At 36.9% G+C, this 22,271-nt stretch overlaps 1 protein-coding gene across 1 annotated transcript in view; it reads left to right on the top strand.

Moving 5' to 3' along the window:
- The window catches only part of LOC122792701 (germinal-center associated nuclear protein-like), a 1,487,771-nt gene that overhangs the window by 268,464 nt on the left and 1,197,036 nt on the right, over nt 1-22,271 (top strand). The window contains exon 7 of the mRNA XM_044060286.1: nt 4,731-4,873. Coding sequence (XP_043916221.1) covers nt 4,731-4,873 — 143 coding nt within the window. The remainder of the gene's footprint in view (nt 1-4,730; nt 4,874-22,271) is intronic.

Raw genomic sequence — 22,271 nt, 5'->3', positions numbered from 1 at the left:
TGCACTTATCTTACTAGTTGGGACTCGTGTATGTGTATGCTTTTCCCATAAGGTTTGTTCCTTTACCATCCATATGTTTTGGTCCTGCTAATATGTACCTTAATATTAACTTCAATATACAACATAGTTTTGTATTTTTATTTTATTTTATGCTTATATGTAATTCAAGTAATTTAACTTGTGATAAATAATATGCTAATTTTTAGTTTAGTATATGTGCACTGCATATCTTAAGGTTGATTGATTTTTCTGAATTTGAAGCATTTCGCCTTTAAGATTTTTAATTAACAATCAACTACACAGCTGTGGATCATTTTTGGTTTTTAAAAGAAGGAGGTTGGATTACTAACTGTATCCTGAAGAAGTCTGCTTAAGAAGCAGACGAAAAGCGCTTCAAGGAATATTCAATAAATTTGTGGTTCTATTTTAGCTATCCGTTCCAGCCTGGTGTTTTTTGAATGGTCATTGACCTGTTTGTTCAGTATTTTTAACCTCTGTTGGATTCCCACAACTGTTTCAGTGTTGTGTTTTAACAGTTTTTTCGTGGAAGTGTTGCTTTTGCCAGTATACCATCATGGAATAATCGAATAGAGAAAACTATTAAGCAATTAAGACAAGAAGTGTCACTGTTGGAAGATTATAGAAGAGGAAACAGATCATCAGAAGTACTCATAAAGATAGATGTGCTAAAAGCAATGCACAGTATTATAACGGATCACAATTTATTATGCACTAAGGCAAATAAACTAATAATATCAGAACAGGCATAACAACTTAAAAGATACACAGATAAATATAAAGCAAAAGTACAAGTAAGCAATTTATTAATTTCCCATAAAAGTTTTATAGAGAATTGGGAAAAGGGTAAAAGGAATTAAAAGACCACCAAAAAAAGAAGAAATAGATATTTGAAGCATTTATGAAGATCCTGTGGAATATAACAAATATGCCAAATGGGTAGAAGAAGTAAAAGAAAGAATACGTTCAAAGGTACAGGATATGAAATGGGATGAAGTAACAGCCTGAGAGATTGAAACAAAGTTAAAAAAAGCCTCTAATTGAAAACCCTAGGCCCAGATGCAGTACCTAACTTCTGGTTAAAAGTATTAACATCTTTTCATGAAGATTTAGCCGTAAGTAAGAACTCTTTATAAGTGCACTCTGAACAGACACCAACCTGGCTAACAACAGGAAAAACAATGCTCCTACTTAAGTGTGAACCTGCAAACCACCCTAAAAATTGTAGACCAATAACTTGCCTTCCAGCGACATATAAACTGTACAGTGGAATTGATGCCGACAGAGTTTATAGTCATTTAGAAGAAACCTCCCTTATGGAATAGAACAAATGGGCAATAAAAGAAAATCAGATGGAACAAAGGATCATTTGTTAAATAGTCATAGTGAAGAACTGTAAAAAGAGGAAGAATCTCAATATGGCATGGATTGACTACAAAAAATCATTTGACAGTATCCCATATTCATGGATAAAAGAGTGTTTAAAAATGTATAGGATACATCCTACACTGATAAGCTACATCACAGTGACCATGAAACAGTGGCAAACCACTTTGCTTTTAAGCCATGATTAAGGGCAAATTATTGTTCCAGGGATAAAAATCCAATTCCAGGGTGACTCTGTCACCGATGCTCATTTGCTTTGTCTTTAACCCATTAAGCTGTCTGTTTAACAGATTAGGTCATGGCTGTAATCTGGCTCCCAGAAAGAAAGAAAGTGTATATTCTCCTTGTCGATGGTTTAAAACTGTATAATATGCAGTTCATCAGATGAGGAACTGAAAGCACAACTGCAAGTAGTCAAAACTCTTTCAGATGATATAAGAATGTCATTTGGTCTTGATAAATGTGCAAAAGTAACCTTTAAAGCAAGAAAACTGAAGGACCAAGAGTTTGGGACAAGAATGTGATATATAAGAAGTTGAGCAAGAGGGAGTGTATAAATATTTGGGAATTGATGAAGGATCAACAGTAAATCATGAACAAATGCAAATAAATGCAAATAAAACTTGGTAAGGAATCATTTTTATTAATCTGTCATCTCTTGGTTTGAATTTGCCTCTCCTTAACCACTCCTGTGTTCATTCCTGATTAAAGGTTCTTCCAGAAGTTTTCTATACTTGCAACTATATTTATGCTTTTTCCACATTTCTTGCCTTTTCATCTGATCCTTCACCTTATATTCTTTATTTTGTTTTTTTTTTTTGGCACATTCAGTTGTTGCCTGATTTTTATCTACTTCTGGTTTGATTTCCTTTCCTTAATATTGTTTGTTGCTTTTTAATTTCTCCACGTCTTTTGGGTTTTTAATACCATGACGGGAATGGACCCCATTCCTATGTCAAAGTACAATTGAAGTTCATGAAATTAGTATTGTTTCAATCTTTAATAATCTGTAGGACTGCTGTTATTGTGTTTAAGGATCTGCATTCAAAATCCCAGTCTTTTCTTATTTCTTGAATTTCCTCATTTTTCATCATCATCCCTTTCCACTTTGAATTATACCTTTCTGTTTATGTTACATGTACGAGGCTTAACTGTGTGACTTTAAAATATTCTTTCAAATCAGGTAATTATAAACCACCTTGTTCTATTGAAAGGATCAACTTATTCCACTCGACCCTTGCCCTCATCCCCTCCCAGATAAAATCCATCAGCTCTTAATTATTGTCCACAACCTCTCCTCTGGTAGATAAAAATATGCCTGACCTAAATGTAAAAACTGAGGGACTAAAAGCATTTTCACTGCTTCATCTTGCTATCCATATCCTTAAGCACGAGTTTCCATTTTTCTCAGTGGTTTTATTATCCTTTGTTTAACCTCTTCCCACATATCTGTAGGTGCCATAACGGAATGCTTTTTTAACCCGTAGTCTTAAACACTTCATTTTGTTATGTTCCCTTTTAAGTATGGGTATTGCTGAACCAATTCATGTGTGGGTACATAGTTCACAGCTATAGCCTTTGTTTTGTCTCTCTTAATTTTATATGCCGAAAAGACTTAAAACTGTTTCAGAATGTTCCACAACACACTGAGATGTCCTTTTCTGGTTTTATCAGGTACAAAGTAATATCATTTGCAAATAAAGACAACTTTCTTGAGTACCATACCAATTATACTCTTGCGTTTCTGAGTCCCTTATTTTCATTGTGAATGGCTCTAAATGTAGCACAAATAAAGGGATAAAAGGACACCCCTGCCTTAATGCATATATTTTTTTTATCATGCTTTCCTCAAGATCCTTAGCAGTTTGGTGTTGTGTTCATACCATTTTGAAAGGGGTGTTTGTGGTCGGTCTGTCCAGCGAGAGTAACTAGTTTTGCAACACCAGATTAAAAAAATGCTTTTTCATTTGACCTTTTTTCTGAATGGCAATAAGTGAAAGGACCTGGCAGAAATTCATTGCCTGGCTGTTAGTCAGCCTGCCTGATATGGATATTATATCGTGTTATATTATGTCAGACTCCAAACCAGTTACAAGTGGCGTCCCACAAGGCTCAGTCCTGGGACCTCTCTTGTTCGGTATCTATTTCTCGGAGGTACAGGCCAACACGGAAGGACTGTGGCTGACCAGGTTCGCAGATGACTGCAAACTGGGCGCCATAATCGACTCTCCAGCCGACACAAGCATCCTCCAAAAGGGCCTCATAGAAACAGACAACTGGTGCCAGAGCCATGGCCTCAAGCTAAACGCCAAAAAGTGTATAGTCATCCTCTTTGGCAAAAACAAATTGCCCACAAATTACCACATAGGTGGTAATCCATTAAGTACGGAAGAAGTAATTAGGGACCTGGAGACCCAAGTTGATAGCAATCTCTCCTTTGACAACCACGTGGCCAAAGTGGTTAGAAAAACATTTTATATAGCCCACCTAATCATGAAGGGATTCACATCTAGATCAGGGGAGGTCATCGTGCCTCTTTACTCATCCCTCATCAGGCCCATAATTGAGTACAATGGCCCTTTTGGGATGTACCCTACCAGACACCTGCAGCAACTGGAAAGACCCCAAAAGTACCTCACCAAGAGGATCAAAGGGCTCAAACAGATGCCATATGCTGCCCGGTTAAATAAACTCCAGCTCTACTCAGTGGCATACCGCCTGCTCAGAGGCGATCTGTGCCTGACGTATAAAGCCATGTCCAACCTGGAATTAATGGACATGCTGCACCTCATAAAATCCAAATCCCATCGAGCTACGCGCTAGAGAGACTTGAACCTCAGCACTGAAGTAAATAGGACATGCTGGAGGGACAGATTCATAACCCAGAGGCTCCCTTCACTCTGGAATAAAATCCCAGTCCAGGTTAGGCAGTGTCCCTCATTGACTCTCTTCAAGAGGAATCTTGATAAGTGGATGGGAGATCGTAGGTTTACCCCGGGTAAAACTTCTAAGTTAGACATAGGCACAGTATACTAACCTCGAAAAAGGGCATAGCAAAATTAATTTAAAATGGGTGGCGAAAGCCAAACACACACTGGCTAGGCTTATAAATGCCCTAGGGCAGATAGCCTAGTATGAACCTATGAACCTATATCCTAGAAATCTATGAAAATACTTTGCAAAGTGTACATGGTAGTTAACACACAGTATTGAATGTGTTAAATTCATAGCTGAGGATTCCATGATTACTAAAATGTTTTTTTTTTATGACCTGTGGTTCATAATGAACAGTTTTTACAAAAACTTTCATTATCTTTTTATTTTAGCAGCTCGTGTGAAAAGAACAGAGCTTGACAAGGCAAAAGTACTTGTGGGCACTTGTCCAGATATGTGTCCAGAGAAAGAGCGCTATATGCGAGAGACACAGAATCGGCTCAGCATCTTTGAGACAGTTCAAGGGACAAATGAGGTAATATGCGCATATGTGTGAAGTGTTGTTTTGTCTTTTAACATTCCACTACAAAAAAAAAATCATTTTGCACTACTGTTGAATGTTGCTTGCAATTTTGAAGAACAATCTTATCTTTGTTTGTGATAGGTATGTATGCATATGTACTTCCTTTTTCATGGTGATTTGGGTATCCAGATTTGCTAGTTTTAGTAGACTTGCTTGAAACCTAAAATAACTTTATAACTTAGACTTAGGAAGGGTATCTTTTTTGGAAAATATTATACAGTATGAAGGTGCTAGAGGCATTTCATTACAGCAATGAAAATGTTAGCAGTCTGAATGTTTGTTTTTTTTTCTCCTGTGCTGCAAAATCCACACTCGTTACTCCTTCCTTTCCTTGTATACAAGGCTATGCATGCAGAATATTTGCCAATATGCTTGCTTAGGTTTATTTCCTGGAATGAAATATCATGAGCAGAAGTTTGGATGAGTTAAATAATTTGTCTGCGAGGACAGAAACAGTTTCTCTCTTGGTTGGTCGTGAAAGTCTTGTATGCTGCTTTCATCAGCCAATTGTAGGAACTTTTCATCAAGCCTACATATTGTAACTTAACTCCTTCAGATCTGTGTGTACATTAAAGAAACTAACATTTGGTCTCACATCAGCTTCATAGATGGCTCCATTCAAATGGCTACTTAAAACAATAGTTGAGAAGTCTTAGCAGCAGCAACAGTCAGCACTAGACCCAATGACAACTACAGTACTGCAGTGAAAAAACTAGAAACAAGAGTAGATTTTTCCTCAGTATTCTCTCACTTTATGTGCTAATCTGGTAGAATGGGGACAAATTACCAAGATGAAGTGAATGCTCTAATAGGATTAAGCACAAACAAATGGAGGCTTATGAAAGCAGATAAAGGAGGTGGCATCTTCATAACTGACAGCAAAACCTATACTGCAATAGTAGAGAAAATGCTTGAGAATGCCATCGTCTAAGAGTTCTCAGATATTGATAATGTCAAGGAAGCCTTTGACATATTTTACAACAGACTGAAAGCTCTACATGAGGAAGAAGTGCTGGAAAGCAAATTGGTAGAGTTCCTTAAGATGCCAAGATTTACTGGCATCCCAAAGCCTTACAAAAGCCTAAATGACACAATCAGCTTGTGGTGTCTTATGTGGGCTCAGTAACAGAACTTACCTCAATCTACCTCAAACACAAAATTAAAAATCTGGCCCAAGCAGTTCCCTTTTTTATACTGGGCACTCTGGGGTTCTTGAAGAAAATTGGGAACCTCTGTCAGCCAAGACACTATTGCAGTAATAGTAAACATGGAATCCCTGTACACAGTGCTGCCACATGACTATATTAAAGCAGTAAAATAAGCAATATAGCAAGCAGTCCTTTCGTCTTGGAGAAATACTATATAGGGAAGTTGAAGTTGGTTATTTTTTGAGGAGAGAGTCATCAGCAAAGCAAACCAGTAGATATAAGGGATAGCCATGGGAGCTACTGTGGCTAACATCAAGTTGCTTAACTGGGATGATCTAACTATTATTCAGCTTGGAGTTCCACAGCATAAGGGTTTGGTACTAGTTTATTATTTGTATATTTATTTGCTGGAGTGCCTCATTCTATAGCCTTAAATGGCTCTTGAACCGTATCAAACAAATTCACAAAATGTCTCTGTTTCACTGCCCAACACGTCAGGGATGAAGTAGAATTCTTGAGCCTAACAGTCCAGAAAAGAGGAGGACATTACACACTTATAATCTCTACAGAAAGAGTAGAATGTTTCCTCCGTCATGGAAACAGTACGCATCCACATGGAGTGAGTATTACTAGATTATCGGGGGGGGTGGCATGAATGCTTTCCTCAACAACATGGGACAGCTGCAGACGGACTTCGTAGAGAGGGGCTACCATAGTAGGATGTTTTTGAGCCCACTGAAACCAGTACAGCTTCTTAAGACAAATCATGACACCTCTTTATACAGATACCTAAGAAGGGAGCTTATATACTGAAGTATGTACAAGGACCCATATAAAAGAATGAAACAAATGCTGGGCCAGACTCTTGTTGGAAAGAGCAGAAAAAAAGAAAATAAAAAAAAAAACACTTGTAGAAGAACACCTCCAGGGATTATTCTGCAGCAAGAATGTTCTCCAGTAAAAGAAAAGGCTTCAGATTCTGAAAATTTACAAGTAAAAAAAAATTATATTGCCCCCACACAAAAAAGAAATTCCTAAGTCTGACAAAGGAAAGTTATAACACTGACCATATAGTGTACAGAGGCAGCTGTAGCAGTTGCAAATGTTTCTGCATTGGACAGCCCATCAGTCCCCTGAAGATGATCTGAAAACCCTTTTGAATGTAAGGGTTTAAGAACTCCACAACCATCATGCCAGACACACACAGGAATGTAATAATGCCCAGTTTTTATTTCATGTAGTTGAAAGAATTCCCAGCAATGCACTTGAGGGTGACAAACTCCCTGCTTGAGGGGGATGGGACAGGACTGAAAACCTTATTGCTTCTAAAGTGACTGGACCATAGCAATTTTTGTGAAAAAATAAATACTTAAATTTTCTGTGATTTATCTTTAAATGTTAGTTTTTTCAGCTTTATCATTTTAATTGCTTATCTTCTGTTTTCTCAAGCCTAAGGTGTATATTTCAATCTTCTTATCCTGAAATAATCTCTCATAAAAACATTGCTAAAGCAAATGAAGATATTCCTTGTGCATTATACCCAAAATAATTTTATAAAGTTAGCTGCTCCAGAGGTATAGACCCAGGTGACCCAGGTTCAATTAGCTGCTCAGGCACTTGATGGAGTTGGCGGGGAATTTGGTGTTTCTATCTGGGGGAGGGAGTGGGGGATACATGCTAATGTCTCTGCAGTGGAGTTCTAGTGGAGGCTGGAATCTGGGAGATGGACTTCAGGCGGGGGGATGGGATAGACTGTTCAGTACTGTGCTTAGAGGCCAGGGGGAGGAGCCCACCATAGTTTCCCATGCCCAGACAATCATAGCATGAGTTAGACACACAACAGAAGTCTCCAGACCCTGCACATGATAGTAGTACTCCTGACATATGTGGCACATGCCTCCACTGAGTGAAGAAAAAAATACATAAGTTGAGCCCTCAGATGGAAGGTGGAGAGGCTTTTTGGGCGAGGAGAAATCTCATTGGTAATTTTGCATTGGATGAAAAATAAATTGTACACAAAAAAGTAAATAGCATTCTAAATACTTAACAAATCACTGCATTTGTAGGAAATAATGAGAATAAGGATGCAGAGGCTGAAAACAATTGGAATAAGGAAGAATTTAAAGAATTTTTACCCATATAGAATAGATTTAAAGTATAACAGACATTGATAACATTGTACAGAAACAGCAGAATTGCTACAGACAGCTAAGCAATAGTTATAAGGAGCTATATGTGATTAAAAAGAAAAAAATTGAAATGACTGAAATGGAGAGCATTAGAAGGAGAACCATCCAAAGGATCTGTTTTGTAGCAAAAATGTAGTTGTTGAATGTTCTAGTAACAAGTACAGATTCCCTTTAGCTTGTACAGGAATAAGTTGGTAGTGATAAGAATACTAATAACAGAGTCGTATGAATCATTGATAGAAAATAGGCTTCTTAAAATTGTGACTGGAGAAACTAAAGTAAGCATTGCAAATATACAAGAACTTAATTCTGAAATTAAAAGTTTTTATTCTTGGAGACTAAATTCTCAGGCTAAAAAATAAATTATTAAATGGCAGTCGGACATTATTCTGAAACTGCTACAATCAAAACCAAGATACACCAATATTTTTTATGCTGGAATTAATTGCTATCTACCCTTACTAAACCATATGAAGAATGCCTTATTGGACATTACAAGTTTAACAAAAACATCAGCAGTAAGATTAACACTTAGCGAAATTCTACCAGGTAGTAGTTATAATGACTATCAATTTACCAAGGTCCATTTGTATAACACCTGGCTGCGACAGTTATGTGCAGTATAATATCAGCCTTGTAAGAAATTGGGAAGACTATGTCTTCAACACAAGTATCATCACTGTTGTTTGTCTTTCAGCTTTTTCCTGGTAAGGGGTCGCCACAGCGGAACTCCAGTCCGCTAATGATTGGCAGTAGATTTTTACGAAACGCCAGCTCGACACCCAACCTTCAACAAAGGCATGCCAGTTTACACACGCATGTCTTTTGAATGCTACCCAACCACGGGGAAGACATGTAGACTCCACACAGAATGCACTCCCAAGCCACTCTGAGAATCGAACGGGAGAACCTCTTGTTGTGAGGTAACAACGCTACTGCTGTACCACAGTGGCCTAACACAAGTATCCTCACTAAAGACCAAATACACTACAACAGTTTTATTTTCACTTACATGGCAGCCAAAACTGGTGATTACATAATATCCTTTTTAGATCAGATCATAAAATTTAAAAAGGATTCTGTAGATGTTGTGTCTTACAGCTTTTCCTGGTTAGGGGTCGCCACAGCGGAACTCCGGTCCGCTAATGATTGGCAGTAGATTTTTACGTGCCGAGTTGCCAGCCCTCATGCACAACCTTCAACAAAGGTATGCCCGTTCACGCATGTCTCCACACAGAAGACGCTCTAGCTGAGAATCGAACCGGACAGCATCTTATTGTGAGGCGACAACGCTACTGTAGCACCACCACCATATTTTGTAAATAGCTGCCTATGTAATGCTAATAGTCTCATTAAAAAGCAACATGTACTGAGAATTATGATCAGTGCTACATATCTTAAAATCATAGCTTTGTGAAGCATTTAGAATGTTATTGACTTTATTCTGAGGCATAGGACCCAAGCGATTTAATTTTCAGTGGGTAGCAAAATATGAATGTTTATGGGAAAGTAAAACATGGGAGTTAATTCTTTAACATCTGTTTTTGTTTAAAAAAATAAAATATTGAAATATATTGTAGTTGACATTTTAGGTATCAGTTAAATTCATAATTGAGAATAGTTTTGTGTTATTGTTGCCCGTCAAGGAGTTCATCTGATCATTGGGTATATTTGCATAGTATGGATGAGATTCTAAAAGCAAAAAAAAAAAAAAACACTACTGTTGGGCAATTGTAGTCTAGATCAAGCCGTAATAAATTCTGTGAAGAATTTCTTAACATCCAGAGAAAATTGCCTGCTAGACATAATTGCTATTGATTTACCACAGTGCATCACAAATGTCACAACTGCTGTACCTTTGGGTAACTTGGATCATAACTTTATTCTGTTTAATCTGAAAGTACATAATACAGAAATTTGTTAGAAGATTCGGTTAAGAGGCAAATGACTGCAAACAACTCTTCAGTAAAATAAATAACAGTAATTGGTCCGTAATGCACAATATAAAAGATATTGACTAAAGTTAATCATTGATTAAAATGATCCAGCAAACTGTTGTGATATCCAACAGAGTGCAGTCTAAGAAATTTCTGTCTCTCACAGTGGAACCAAGGTACATTTAGAACATATAAGAAAAAGAAAAGGGTTCACAGGTGGTGTAAGAAATGTCTTTACATCAGCTGTAAAAAAAGAAACTAAATTTCATTAGTAGGATTTTCATTGGTAGGAAATTGAAATGGAAAATGTATGAAAAAATAGTGAAGTAAGAAGAAAAGCTAATAAAAGAACAATGGGTAAAAGTATGTTATGAATACATTAATAAAACTTGTAATAGAAATCATAGCTCGTACACCTTAACCGTGAAACATTTTTTCCTTAACGGATGCAGTGGAAATTGCAAATATATTAAATGAATGTTTTGCTTCCGTTAACTTTAATAAAGATTTGAAGAAGAGAAAGTATGACATCACAGTGGCAGATGCATGTGTTTATATTTCTAATAATATTATAAAGAAAGTTTTAGATAATGTTAAGACAAGTACATCTGCTGGGCCAGTTATGGTACTAGGAATTTTAGTATATAACATAAAATCTGTTTTGGAACCAGCTTTAATGACTATGTTCAACAACGTATGCAACTTTTTAAAAATTTCTAATGTCGCACTATCTTACAAAAAGGGTATAAGGGAATTGACATCAAACCATTAACCGATAAGTCTGACTTCTGTACACAGAAAATGTTTTGACCGGTATATTATAGAACTAATAAATTTGACTCGTATTAACCACATTGATGCTAGTCAACACGCACAACATTTAGTGGCAGGTGAACTCCTGCAGACTTGTTAGAATTTTTATAATCAAATTTTATATGGGTAATAACAGGTTAACTACTGGTGGTGATAATTTTTTGGGGGGAGGGGGAAGGTCTTTGATACATTTATCTCATCAGAGTAAATGTAGTGCAGTGTGCAAGTTAAAGATAAATGTATTCATCATCAGTTGGATCACTTGGCTGTCAGACAAAGAGCAAACAGTTGTTATAAATGGAAAGAAATATGATTACTTAAGTGTAAATGTTGGAGCGTCACAGGGATCTGTCTTTGGTCCAGTACTTTCCAACTTAATATTTTCAACTATTCCTACTAGTAGCAATTTCTAGGTAAACAAGTAAGCCAGTAATAGAATTTAGTGCCAGTAACAATGATTATGTGTTGATTAATTCTTACCTTGGACTAATAACACTGGATTACACTTTAGACAAATACATATTGCATTTGTCTAGACTAAAGTCTAGACAAATGAAATATCTATTTCAGGGAACCACAAATTCTAGAACTTCTCAGATCTACTTATAAAGTGCTTCATATGGTATATCAATATAACTCCTTCCTCTTGTCTTACCACTCCTAATTCTGCCATACTTTCTTACTAGCTATGAAAATCTCACATTCGTAGGTTTCTCTTATCCAAAATGCCAAACCAAGACCCCCCTACCTCCACTGACTGCGGAACTTGCCCACTACTACACTACCCCCAAAATTATAAATTCCAACCACTTGCTTCTAAAAAAGCCACTCCAATCAACACCAAAATCCAAATATGAACTAAAACTACTATTCAAAGTTATTAGACTACTAGCGTATCTAAGAAAAAACATAACCAAAGATGGGGACATCCATCCTAATCCAGGCCCAACCTTAACTCAAAATCCTACCAGCCCACCACTCTCCCACTGACTGGTCAACTCCCTCCTAATATGCCACTTGAACATTAGAAGCCTAAACAATAAGATACATAGCCTGCATGCTGTACTAGCCACATACCTCCCCAACATAATGTGTCTATCTGAAACATGGCTCCGGCCATCAACCAAAGACAATGAGATCCTGCCTCCTGGTTACAATATACTTAGGGCAGATAGAGCAAAGAAAAGAGGAGGTGGAATAGCCGTCTTATATAATAGCACATTTAACATCATAACTAACCCTATACAACCACCCCAGGTCTCTAACGCTGAAATACTAGCTCTAAAAATTCTACTAAATAATCATAAAGGCATTAACCTAATTGTCACCTATGTTCCCCCTGGGAACAATGTAGAAACACTAGAGGTCATTCTACATTGGATAGCCAACAACTACCCTCAAGAAACCATTGTCCTGGGCGATGTTAATATTGACTGGAACCAATGCACAGCACAGTCCAACCCCATCCCTGTTAACCTACATGGATTCTCTCAGATAATATCATCTACCACACGTACAGATAACAATAACCAAAAAGAGAGTATACTAGACTGGATACTCACCAACAGTCATCCCCAGAACTATATGTCTGGAACTCTCCCTAATGATCTTAGTGATCACCTGCTCACATACATCATGAAAGACAAAATTAATTGTACAAGCTTACCTATTTATAGGTCTATCAGATCCAAGAAAAACTTTGACCCAACTAAATTTCAACTTGAACTCAAATCATGTAACTGGACAAAACTAAAGTTCCTTCCCCTTGATGAGGCAGTGTCATCATTTAACAATTCATTCCTTACTATACTTGACTCGCATGCCCCTAAACGCTCAATAAGAATTAAAACTCAACTAGCACCCTGGCTAACAACAGACACCAAAACCAAAATAACAACTAGAGACAAAGCGTGGGATAAATGGCGCACTACCAAACTACCCCTAGATCGTATCAAATTCCAACAACTTAGAAATGAGACTAAAAAAGCCATCATACTAGATAAGAAAAATTACTTCTACAATCTGCAACATAAACATCAGAATATAACCCTCAAAAGTACTGGGCAGGCATAAATAAACTTCTCCAACCAGGCAAATCCACTACTCCAACCCCAGGAACATTATCTGACAAGAGCCAAGAAGATATAGCCAATTAATTCAATACTTTCTTCACAGAAACCATCCAGTCATTAGCTAACCAACTTTCTCCTCCCCACACTTCTGTAAACACTATACCCGACTTACCATTCTCTTTTAACTTCCAGCCAGTGTCCACATCCTTTATCAGATCCCTTTTGAAAAAACTGAAGCCAACCACCCTTTCAGCCGATCTTCTGCCGGCTGAATACCTGCAAATTGCTGCAGATGTTGTAGCCTACCCTATCTCAATCCTAATTAACAGAACCATAACAGAGGCCTCAATCCCCTCAATTTGGAAAATATCCTATGTTATTCCACTCCACAAAGGAGGTTCATCCACAGAACTATCCAACTATAGACCTATAGCCATACTATCACCACTTGCCAAAATTATGGAAAAGTGCATGCACAACCAACTAATGCTCTATCTAACCCAAAATAAACTACTCACAGACTCTCAACATGGATTTAGACCCCATCATAGTACAACCACTGCCCTCCTCTCTTTTACTGAAAACATTAATCTTAACCGGAATAATAAAAAATATCCTCCGCTCTCTTCCTGGACCTATCGAAAGCCTTCGATATGGTAAACCATCAGTTACTTCTATATACTTTAAAAACCCTGTATCTAGATACTCCAGCCCTTGACTGGTTTCAAGCTTACCTCACTGGGAGACAACAAGCAGTAATGTGGCAAAACAAGCTCTCCTGCCTACTACCAAATACCATAGGAGTTCCTCAAGGTCCCATATTAGGACCTCTCCTCTTTTCAGTCTTCATAAACGACATCCAAACAGTCATCCCTGAAGCCACCTGCATTCAATATGAAGATGACTCGACTATAATATGTTCCAATGCCTCTCTTGCAAATCTACTAACTACCACCCAACATAGCTTCACCAAAGTCGAAAACTGGCTTGCCAACCATCTCCTGAACTTAAATCCAAACAAAACCAAGTTACTTCTCTTCTACCCAACCAATAGATCTCCGACTGAAAACTTCACTATAAAATCCAATAATGGGACCATCATCTCCCCAGACACCTATACAAAGCTATTAGGAGTAAACATTGACAATAAACTCAGATTTGATATACATATCAACCAAGCCATTAAGTCAGTCAACAAGAAACTTGGGACCCTATATAGAATTAAAGCCTTCCTTACCCGAATGCCAGGGCAGCCACAGCCCGTTCACACCTTCTCTCTACCCTACTATATGCCTCTCCTGTCCTCACTCACCTTAACAAATCTGATCTGGCCAAGCTCTCATCCTGCTATAATCACATTGCCAGGTTCGTTACAGGCCTACCCTACAGAACACACCACTGTACTAACCTGAAAAAGCTTGGATGGATAGAATTCCCACACCTTCTTCACCAGTCCCAACTCATAGAGGCCTTCAAAATCCTTAAACAACCTGAGAATACCCCAGCACTAAAAAACTTAATGACTCCCTACTCCAATCTAAGCTGCCTTCGCTCATCAAACAGACTCCTTGTCCAAACAACTAAATCTCTCAACCTAGGTGGTGACGCCATTTGCCAACACCACTGGTAAAATATGGAACTCTCTCCCAAATAACATCACGCTTGCAACTTCTCTAAGTCAATTCAAAAATAGTCTAAAACTCCACTTCAAGTCACACTGGCTATGTCCTTGCTCAAACCCAGACTAGCTCTGTGCCATTAACTAAAACATAAACAACTAGCTAAGATGATAAGTACTTTGTATACTGTGATAAAGAAATATGTATCGTGTCTAACTCTATGTCATTATACTGCCTACCGTCCTTGCTAATATGTTATTAATGTTACATTTGTAGTAATCTCAGAAATAGTAATGGCAGTCTTGTACTTGTATGTAAATAGCCTATGTTTTTGTTGAGTTCTTTCAGCTCATTTACTGTACCTAATTATCAATGTAACTCTGTTGGAGCTTTTCTCCCCGGGCCTCCACTGAAAAAGGACATGTATCCAGTCGGACCATCCCGGTTAACAAATGTAAAATAAATAAATAAATTAAAAATATAAGTATTTAGGTATCACTGTAACTAGCAGTTTGTCCTTTCTGCTGCATGCAAGCTACAGTATTAGTTAATCGATTAGACAAATGGGACTTGTGACCAAAATTTTAACAATTATGGAACTTCCAAGATGGCTGCACACTTATCGACAGTTTAATTTCAGCTCTCCCAGTGTGAGTAAAGAAACTGAGAGGTAGGGCTCATAATTCTGCCAGGCCAGCTTTAGTAAAACTCAAGTTAAGGGCCAGTAAGTACACTGCCTGGATTTCATAAAAGAAGAAATTAAGACAGCCTCAAAAATCAACTAGAAAGGTGAAGGGAAAACACTGTCTGGGAAGAATCCAACAGCTAGTCAGCAAAAAACAGTTCAAGCTCCAGCTATGGTACAAGAGATAGCCTCCAGTAGTGTAGAGAAAAATAAATCAAATGTGTTCAGAGCTGATTAAAATAAATGAAATATTGAAGGAGTATATCAACTCAAGTAAATGGCTGGAAAATGGAAGAATCTTTAGGCAGCTATTCAGATGAACTGATAAAACTGCAAAAATCAGAGGTTAAAATGAAGAAAGGGCTGGCTGAGTGTGAGCCTTCTCAAGAAGAACGGTTTAAAAAAATGAAGTTAAAAGTCAGACCATGCAGAGACCAAGCATGAGATGTTCTGCTGTACCAGAGAGGCTGGAAGGAACATATATTACTTTTATGAAAGCACAAATAAGTGACTAAACTGGTATGCTACAGGATTTGTTAATCAAAAGGGCACATTGAGTATGTACTCAAAATCTGGCCATATGGAAGCAGCCAAGACCTGTATTAGTAAAGATGCAGTTGTATCCACAGAAAAAAGTTGATACTGACAAAACTGTGGCAGAAGGGCAAAGTATTAAAAATAAGCAGCAGTACAGTATGTTTTGGAAAAGGATTATTCACTGTACACCAGCAGAAAAGAAACAAATTTATCCCAGGAATCAGTGAATGTTGAGAGGCAGTTGAGATTCAAGCTGCTGTATCTAGCAGTCTTCAGAATATTCTCCTGAAGGGTTTTTATGCAGAATAGGCTAAGGAAGAAATACAAAATTTTGCCCAACAAAAAGTAAGCAATCAAACAGAAGGAAACTCTGTTTCTCATTCTTCTGATAATAAAGATGTTAATGTGACTTTGGCAGTGAAACCTTTTCCAGTGTTCCAAAGGAAAATACTTGAGAAACAGAAAAAAAGCAGAGGAGTTTATTAGAAGAACCAAGGAGTACATTAGGCTTTAACCAGGTCTGTTTTTGGAAGATGGAGATGAACAGGAAGAAAACCAGAAACACTGAAATTTAGTGAAAAAAAATGTGAGATTATAAATCATCAATCACATTTATGAAGTATAGCTTTACAAGAAAAATTGGCTGAGAAAGATTGGACTCTTTGACTGAGTTTCAGTCCACTCACAAGTTTAACATACGCCGCACTTCATGTTGTTAATGTGTAGGAGTCATATTAGTAAAACAATTTGTGTTCTTAATGATATTTGTATAAAACATCTCATGATGTAAATTGCATGTTATGTAATAATGCAGATTTGTGTAGTATGTAGTCAGAGGTATCTTAAATGAGGGGATGAGGGTGAGTCTTTTCAGTGATTGATGTAAGTGATAAACAGGTATTTCTAGTTTTATGAAACGTAGGCATTACAGTGTCAAAAGAGAAGAAAAAGTTGACAAAAGCATGTTTAAGTTAATATGTTTTTGTCATATGATGTTGATGATGATGATGATGAGTGTTAAAAATGAGGGCAGCAAAACTTTGAGTGACAATGTAACCGAATTAATGGTTGTTGCTACATCATTTAATGGTTGTAAAAATACTTTAGGATTTGTTTTGTTGTAGGTTTACAATGGTTTGAGTTAAAATTTTATACCAACTCTGCATTACATTTGAGTGGGAATAGCTTATTAAAGTTGTGAAAGTAGCAAGTGCATAGAAAGAAAATATAAAATGTAAGACAATATTTTTTTGGTACACTAGAGGGTGCTATTGTATAAAGAAATCTAAAGGTTTATTAAGAATTATTTAAATTTTAAAATGAAAGTTTTTAATAAAGTATTTATTTTAAATTTAATTGATAGGATATAAAGAATTTAAATGTGCAGATATATTAATGTCATTTATTTTTTATTTATTGAACAATTGTAATATTTTAAAAATGCATTTTAAATATAAATGACACTTATAGTGAGTGGTATTGTGGTGAATTACTATGCTTAAGGGCTTCTAATTTAGATTTAATTGTTTTATTGTAGCAATTTGGAAGGATATAAAAAGTGTGGTCTTTTCCTGTTGATTATGTTCCTGCATCTGAAGAAGTGTTACAAACGAAAACGCAAGTGTGGAGACATAGCGTTAGTGCTTGTGACCTGCTTTTGGGAGTTTTATCTTGTGGTTGTCTTGTCGTGGCTTCTAAAATAAACCAGATTTCAGAAAAGAATTGAGCCTTTTTCCTTCACTGGTGCATTTTTTACGAGTTAATATGTTGTAGTCTTTGACTGTTGGGAGGGAATGGGATGTAAAAGGGCACTGATTATAATGTATGTAGAGCTGAGATGTTTTCTCTTAATTTTGCATTGGTGAATGTCTGGATTAGTGCCCTTGGGTTAACCTGAATTTTTTTTGTGTGTGTAAGCCTGTAGGTTTGTAAAATAAGAAAATATTGTCAATGAAATAGGAAGTTTTCCTTTAGCAAATGAATGTTCAGTGTGAGTTGAAGTCTGCATCTGAAGGCAGTTGTACATTTTGTTATTTTTCCATGGAAACAAGCTGACTACATGTGCAGGAATAAATCTTTTGAGGTCTGAACATTGTTTGATGAGGGAAATGTAAAATTGAGAGGTACAAGGGCAAACAGCTCAAAAGGTACAAAGGCAAGCAGCTCAGTAAAAAAATAAGTTTTAAATTATTGGAAGTGAGTAAGAGCAGCTTTTCTGGCACCTAAATGCTTCAATGCATTTGCTGGAACAATGTATAATTTAGTTTTATGTAAAGATAGCCAGCACAGTTTTTCTTAAGGCTAAAAGTTAATGTTTTCTGAAAGCATATAGTCTGTTTTTCACATCTGATTAGGGAATAAGCATATGAAAAGAGCAGACAACGATTTGTGTAAGTAGGAGCACAGGCTGCAGCATGCCTTTTAGCATATATAACCTTAATTTTAGGTTAGATAATACCTGTGGGTGCATCTGTTGATTTGGGACAATTGTTCCCATCAGGAAGGTTAAGTTTCATTATTTGAAAAACTGACAAAGGAAGCAAGGTATTGGGAGCAGTTAACTAAAGAGGCAAAACTAACAGAATGGGAAAAGGCAAAGAATACATTTGAGCTGCAGATTTTGGGGACTGATATCAGAGTATAGGCAAAGAGAAAGGGGTAGGGGAGTCATAAGTTAAAGACTTATTCTGGTAGAATTTTTAGTTTAATCGAGAAGAGAAGCTGCTGTTAATAAAAAAGAAAGATTAGTAGGGCATATAAAAAATTACATTAACTATAGAAGTCAAACAGAAGAGGATAGAAAGGACTCTGAAGAGAGATTAGGTAAGGAATTTACAGGAGAATAATGGGAGGATATATGTATGGCTCCAAAGTATGCAACAAAGTCTAGAAGATTAGGATTTTTGTAAGTGTTTGTAAAGGTATATTTATACCCCAGGCAGACTCCAAAGAATTTTTCCACAGGTAGATGAGAAATGTTCGAGGTGTTATGTTTTTGGAGTATAATGAATTGACAGACTTTTAAAAACTCTCTACAGAGTACTCTGTCCGAAATATTGGGTGAGCAAATGGGTGTAACTAAAGAAGTGATTTTTATAGCTGGTGCACAGGATCTGACTTTCCTAGACATAGAAAGGCCTTGTTAATTTAATTCTGATGGCTGTCAAAAGAAGCATTTACTAGATAATGGAAATCAAAGTCTAAACTAACTGTGTCTGATGAGGTATTAAATATTGTAACAGATTAAAGAACTGGAAGTAGAATCTATAGGAAAGGGTAAGAGAGCAAGTTACATAGAAATAAGTGGAAATTGTGAGAACAATACATGCAGAATAATGTTCTGGAGGAGGAATGAGGTTTAAGGAAAAGCAGGAATTGAGAAATGTTTATAATGTTGGATTGGTGATAGGTATACATGTGATATATAATGTGTGTGACTGGGAACATGTTAACGTGGTTTGTTTTCTTTTATATTGAATGTATTTTTACCTGTGTCTTCAGTGATATCTCACTGAAGGTGATGAGATATATTAACTACATTGTGTTAAAGTTACATATGACTATTTTAGAATACAGTAGTAGGTTTTACATTTACACAGAAAGACAAAACAGCTGGTGTCCATTTAGAAAACGTTTGTAAGAAAGCTCATTGTATCCTGATATCAAAACATCTTTTAAATAAGCTACAGATATATGAGGAAATTTGTATTTGCCTTTAAGCTATGAAGTATGTCAAATTAATTCAGGCTTGGAAATGGAATATGTCTACTATACCAAAGCATAATACTTTTTTATCCACATCTTTGTTACTCAAGGGCTGTTTTACTTTGCCTCACTGATGAGTACTTTATTACAGTCACAAAATAGTACCAAATTTAAGTTTAATTTAAATAACTTGGTAGGTGATTTTGCTTTTGACAGTCATTTGACCTGAAATCTGTAATACAAAATTATGAACTTATATATGTCTTCTTAAAGTAATGTAGACAGTTATCTATCATTTTTATACCTTATTCTTCAGTATTTCTTAACATTGTCTGTGTTTGATATGTTTGCTCTGATGAAGGCCTCTGGCAAAAGCATTTTTTTTGGTTGTTTTTTTTTTGTCTTTTTTTAACCATGGTTATCTGAACAAAACTGGGAATAAATAATGATTCAGCACTCAAAGTGATTTTTCATGTACTGTCTAATTGTTGGATTTGAATAAATCCCTTTTGGAAAAGTTTGAATTGTTTCTACTGTATTTTTTAAAAAGTTTAAGAACATTTGAAATAGTCCTTTATAAATACATAAAGCAGGCATGGGCAAACTACGGCCCGGGGGCCACATGCGGCCCGTTAAACGTTTTGATTCGGCCCGCCAAACTTGAAAAAATTTAATAAATTTTAATAATTCTTTTTAAATTTTCGCGCTGTCGGGGCTGATGTCATCACGTGCGCGATGACGTCAGCACCGTCAGGCTACCAGTCAGTCGGAATTGAGCTCAAGGAGCTTGCATCATCATTTCCGGCTGGCTGGTGGTTAAGTTAACAGTCAGCGGGAATGCAACATGTGGAACAGAAGAGGCTGACTCAGCGAGCCCTGAAACGGATTCATGGCAGCAGCAAAGGGGCCAGGGATATAGCGAGCTCACGGAGCTGGGATTAATGGCAGCAGCAGCAACATGAGGATGGATTGAACAGAAGACGCCGAGCACTACTCAGGGTAAGAGAGAGAGAGAGAGAGTGTGTGTGTGTGTGTGTGTGTGTGTGTGTGTGTGTGTGTGTGTATGCGATAGGAAAGAAAAAGTGAGTGATTCACTGAATGCAGGTTTGAAAGGTGAAGTGTGTGTGTGTGAATGATAGGAGAGAGAAAGTGAGTGAATGCAGGTTTGAAAGGTGAAGTGTGTGTGTGTGTGTGTGTGTGTGTGTGTGTGTGTGTGTGTGTGTGTGAGAGAGCAATCGGAGAGAGAAAGTGAATGAATGCAGGTTTGAAAAGTGAATGAATGCAGGTTTGAATTGTGAAGTGTGTGTGTGTGTGTGAGCGATCGGAGAGAGAAAGTGAATGAATGCAGGTTTGAAAGGTGAAGTGTGTGTGTGTGTGAGCGATCGGAGAGAGAAAGTGAGCGAATGCAGGTTTGAATTGTGAAGTGTGTGTGTGTGTGAGCGATCGGAGAGAGAAAGTGAATGAATGCAGGTTTGAAAGGTGAAGTGTGTGTGTGTGTGTGTGTGAGCGATCGGAGAGAGAAAGTGAGTGAATGCAGGTTTGAATTGTGAAGAGTGTGTGTGTGTGAGCGATTGGAGAGAGAAAGTGAGTGAATGCCGGTTTGAAAGGTGAAGTGTGTGTGTGTGTGTGTGTGTGTGAGCGATCAGAGAGAGAAAGTGATTGAATGCAGGTTTGAAAGGTGAAGAGTGTATGTGTGTGTGAGCGATTGGAGAGAGAAAGTGAATTATGAAAGCTGACAAGATTCTGTGTGTGTGTGTGTGTGTGTGTATATATATTGCAGCATCACAGTTTTGTGCATTTATGTCTGATTTGTATTTTTATGCTTTTAATTATTTTTGTTATGTTTTATTCACTGGGTTTCAGTAGTTGTATTGCAATTAAGGCTTGACCGAAAGTGAGTCCTAGTGGTCCAGCTCACCTGCCTGAAAGTTAAATCTGTTAAATGGTTTCATGGTCATTGGGAGTCCAGTTTTGTTCATTGGGAATTCATTGTAGTGATTTGTTGTATTGATTTGTCAGTGATGTAAAAATGACTGTGCAATATTTAGTCCCACATAGTCTCAACATCATCCCATTATGTCTTGCTATAAATTAAAGCAATCTAAGTGTTACTATGGGTGTGCCATTTTTTTTCTTTCTTTCTTATTTACAGTCATTAAGGCCAGAGTGCAACATGCATACATTATTCTTTGGCCAGGAGAAATGGATGAGACAAAGGTGGCAACCATGTTAATAATTAAGTAGACTTTTATGATGGAAATGTTCTGAATTGGGCAGTTTTGTCATTGTTGATTCATGCATTTTGTTTTATTGCCTACTGAAAAAAATGTTCAAACAATAAATTTAAAATGTGCTCTCTCTGTATAACAAGTGTGCTGTATTATACAAGGAATATAATTTACTAAAGTCAGGAAGGTGTAACAAAGAACACATATATCTTTCTTGTTGTGTGCAAGGGGATAATGATTTGAAAACAGCACAAAGGTAATCTTTATCCACCATTGGCCAGATGCATTTTCTTTGGATGTGGTGTAGATTTCAATGCTATTTTAATGAATGTAGAGAAGTTTAATGCCAACTCTATTTTCATTGTGAGACAGTTTTGCTTTGTTTAACAGAGATCTATTGGTGTTTGTGCATTGTGC

The sequence above is a fragment of the Protopterus annectens genome, chromosome 2.part0 (genome assembly GCF_019279795.1).
Source record: "Protopterus annectens isolate FY-2018-M chromosome 2.part0, PAN1.0, whole genome shotgun sequence".
Taxonomy (NCBI): Eukaryota; Metazoa; Chordata; order Ceratodontiformes; family Protopteridae; genus Protopterus; species Protopterus annectens.
The sequence above is the reverse complement of the archived record's forward strand: the minus strand, read 5'-3'. Positions and strand labels throughout refer to the sequence as shown.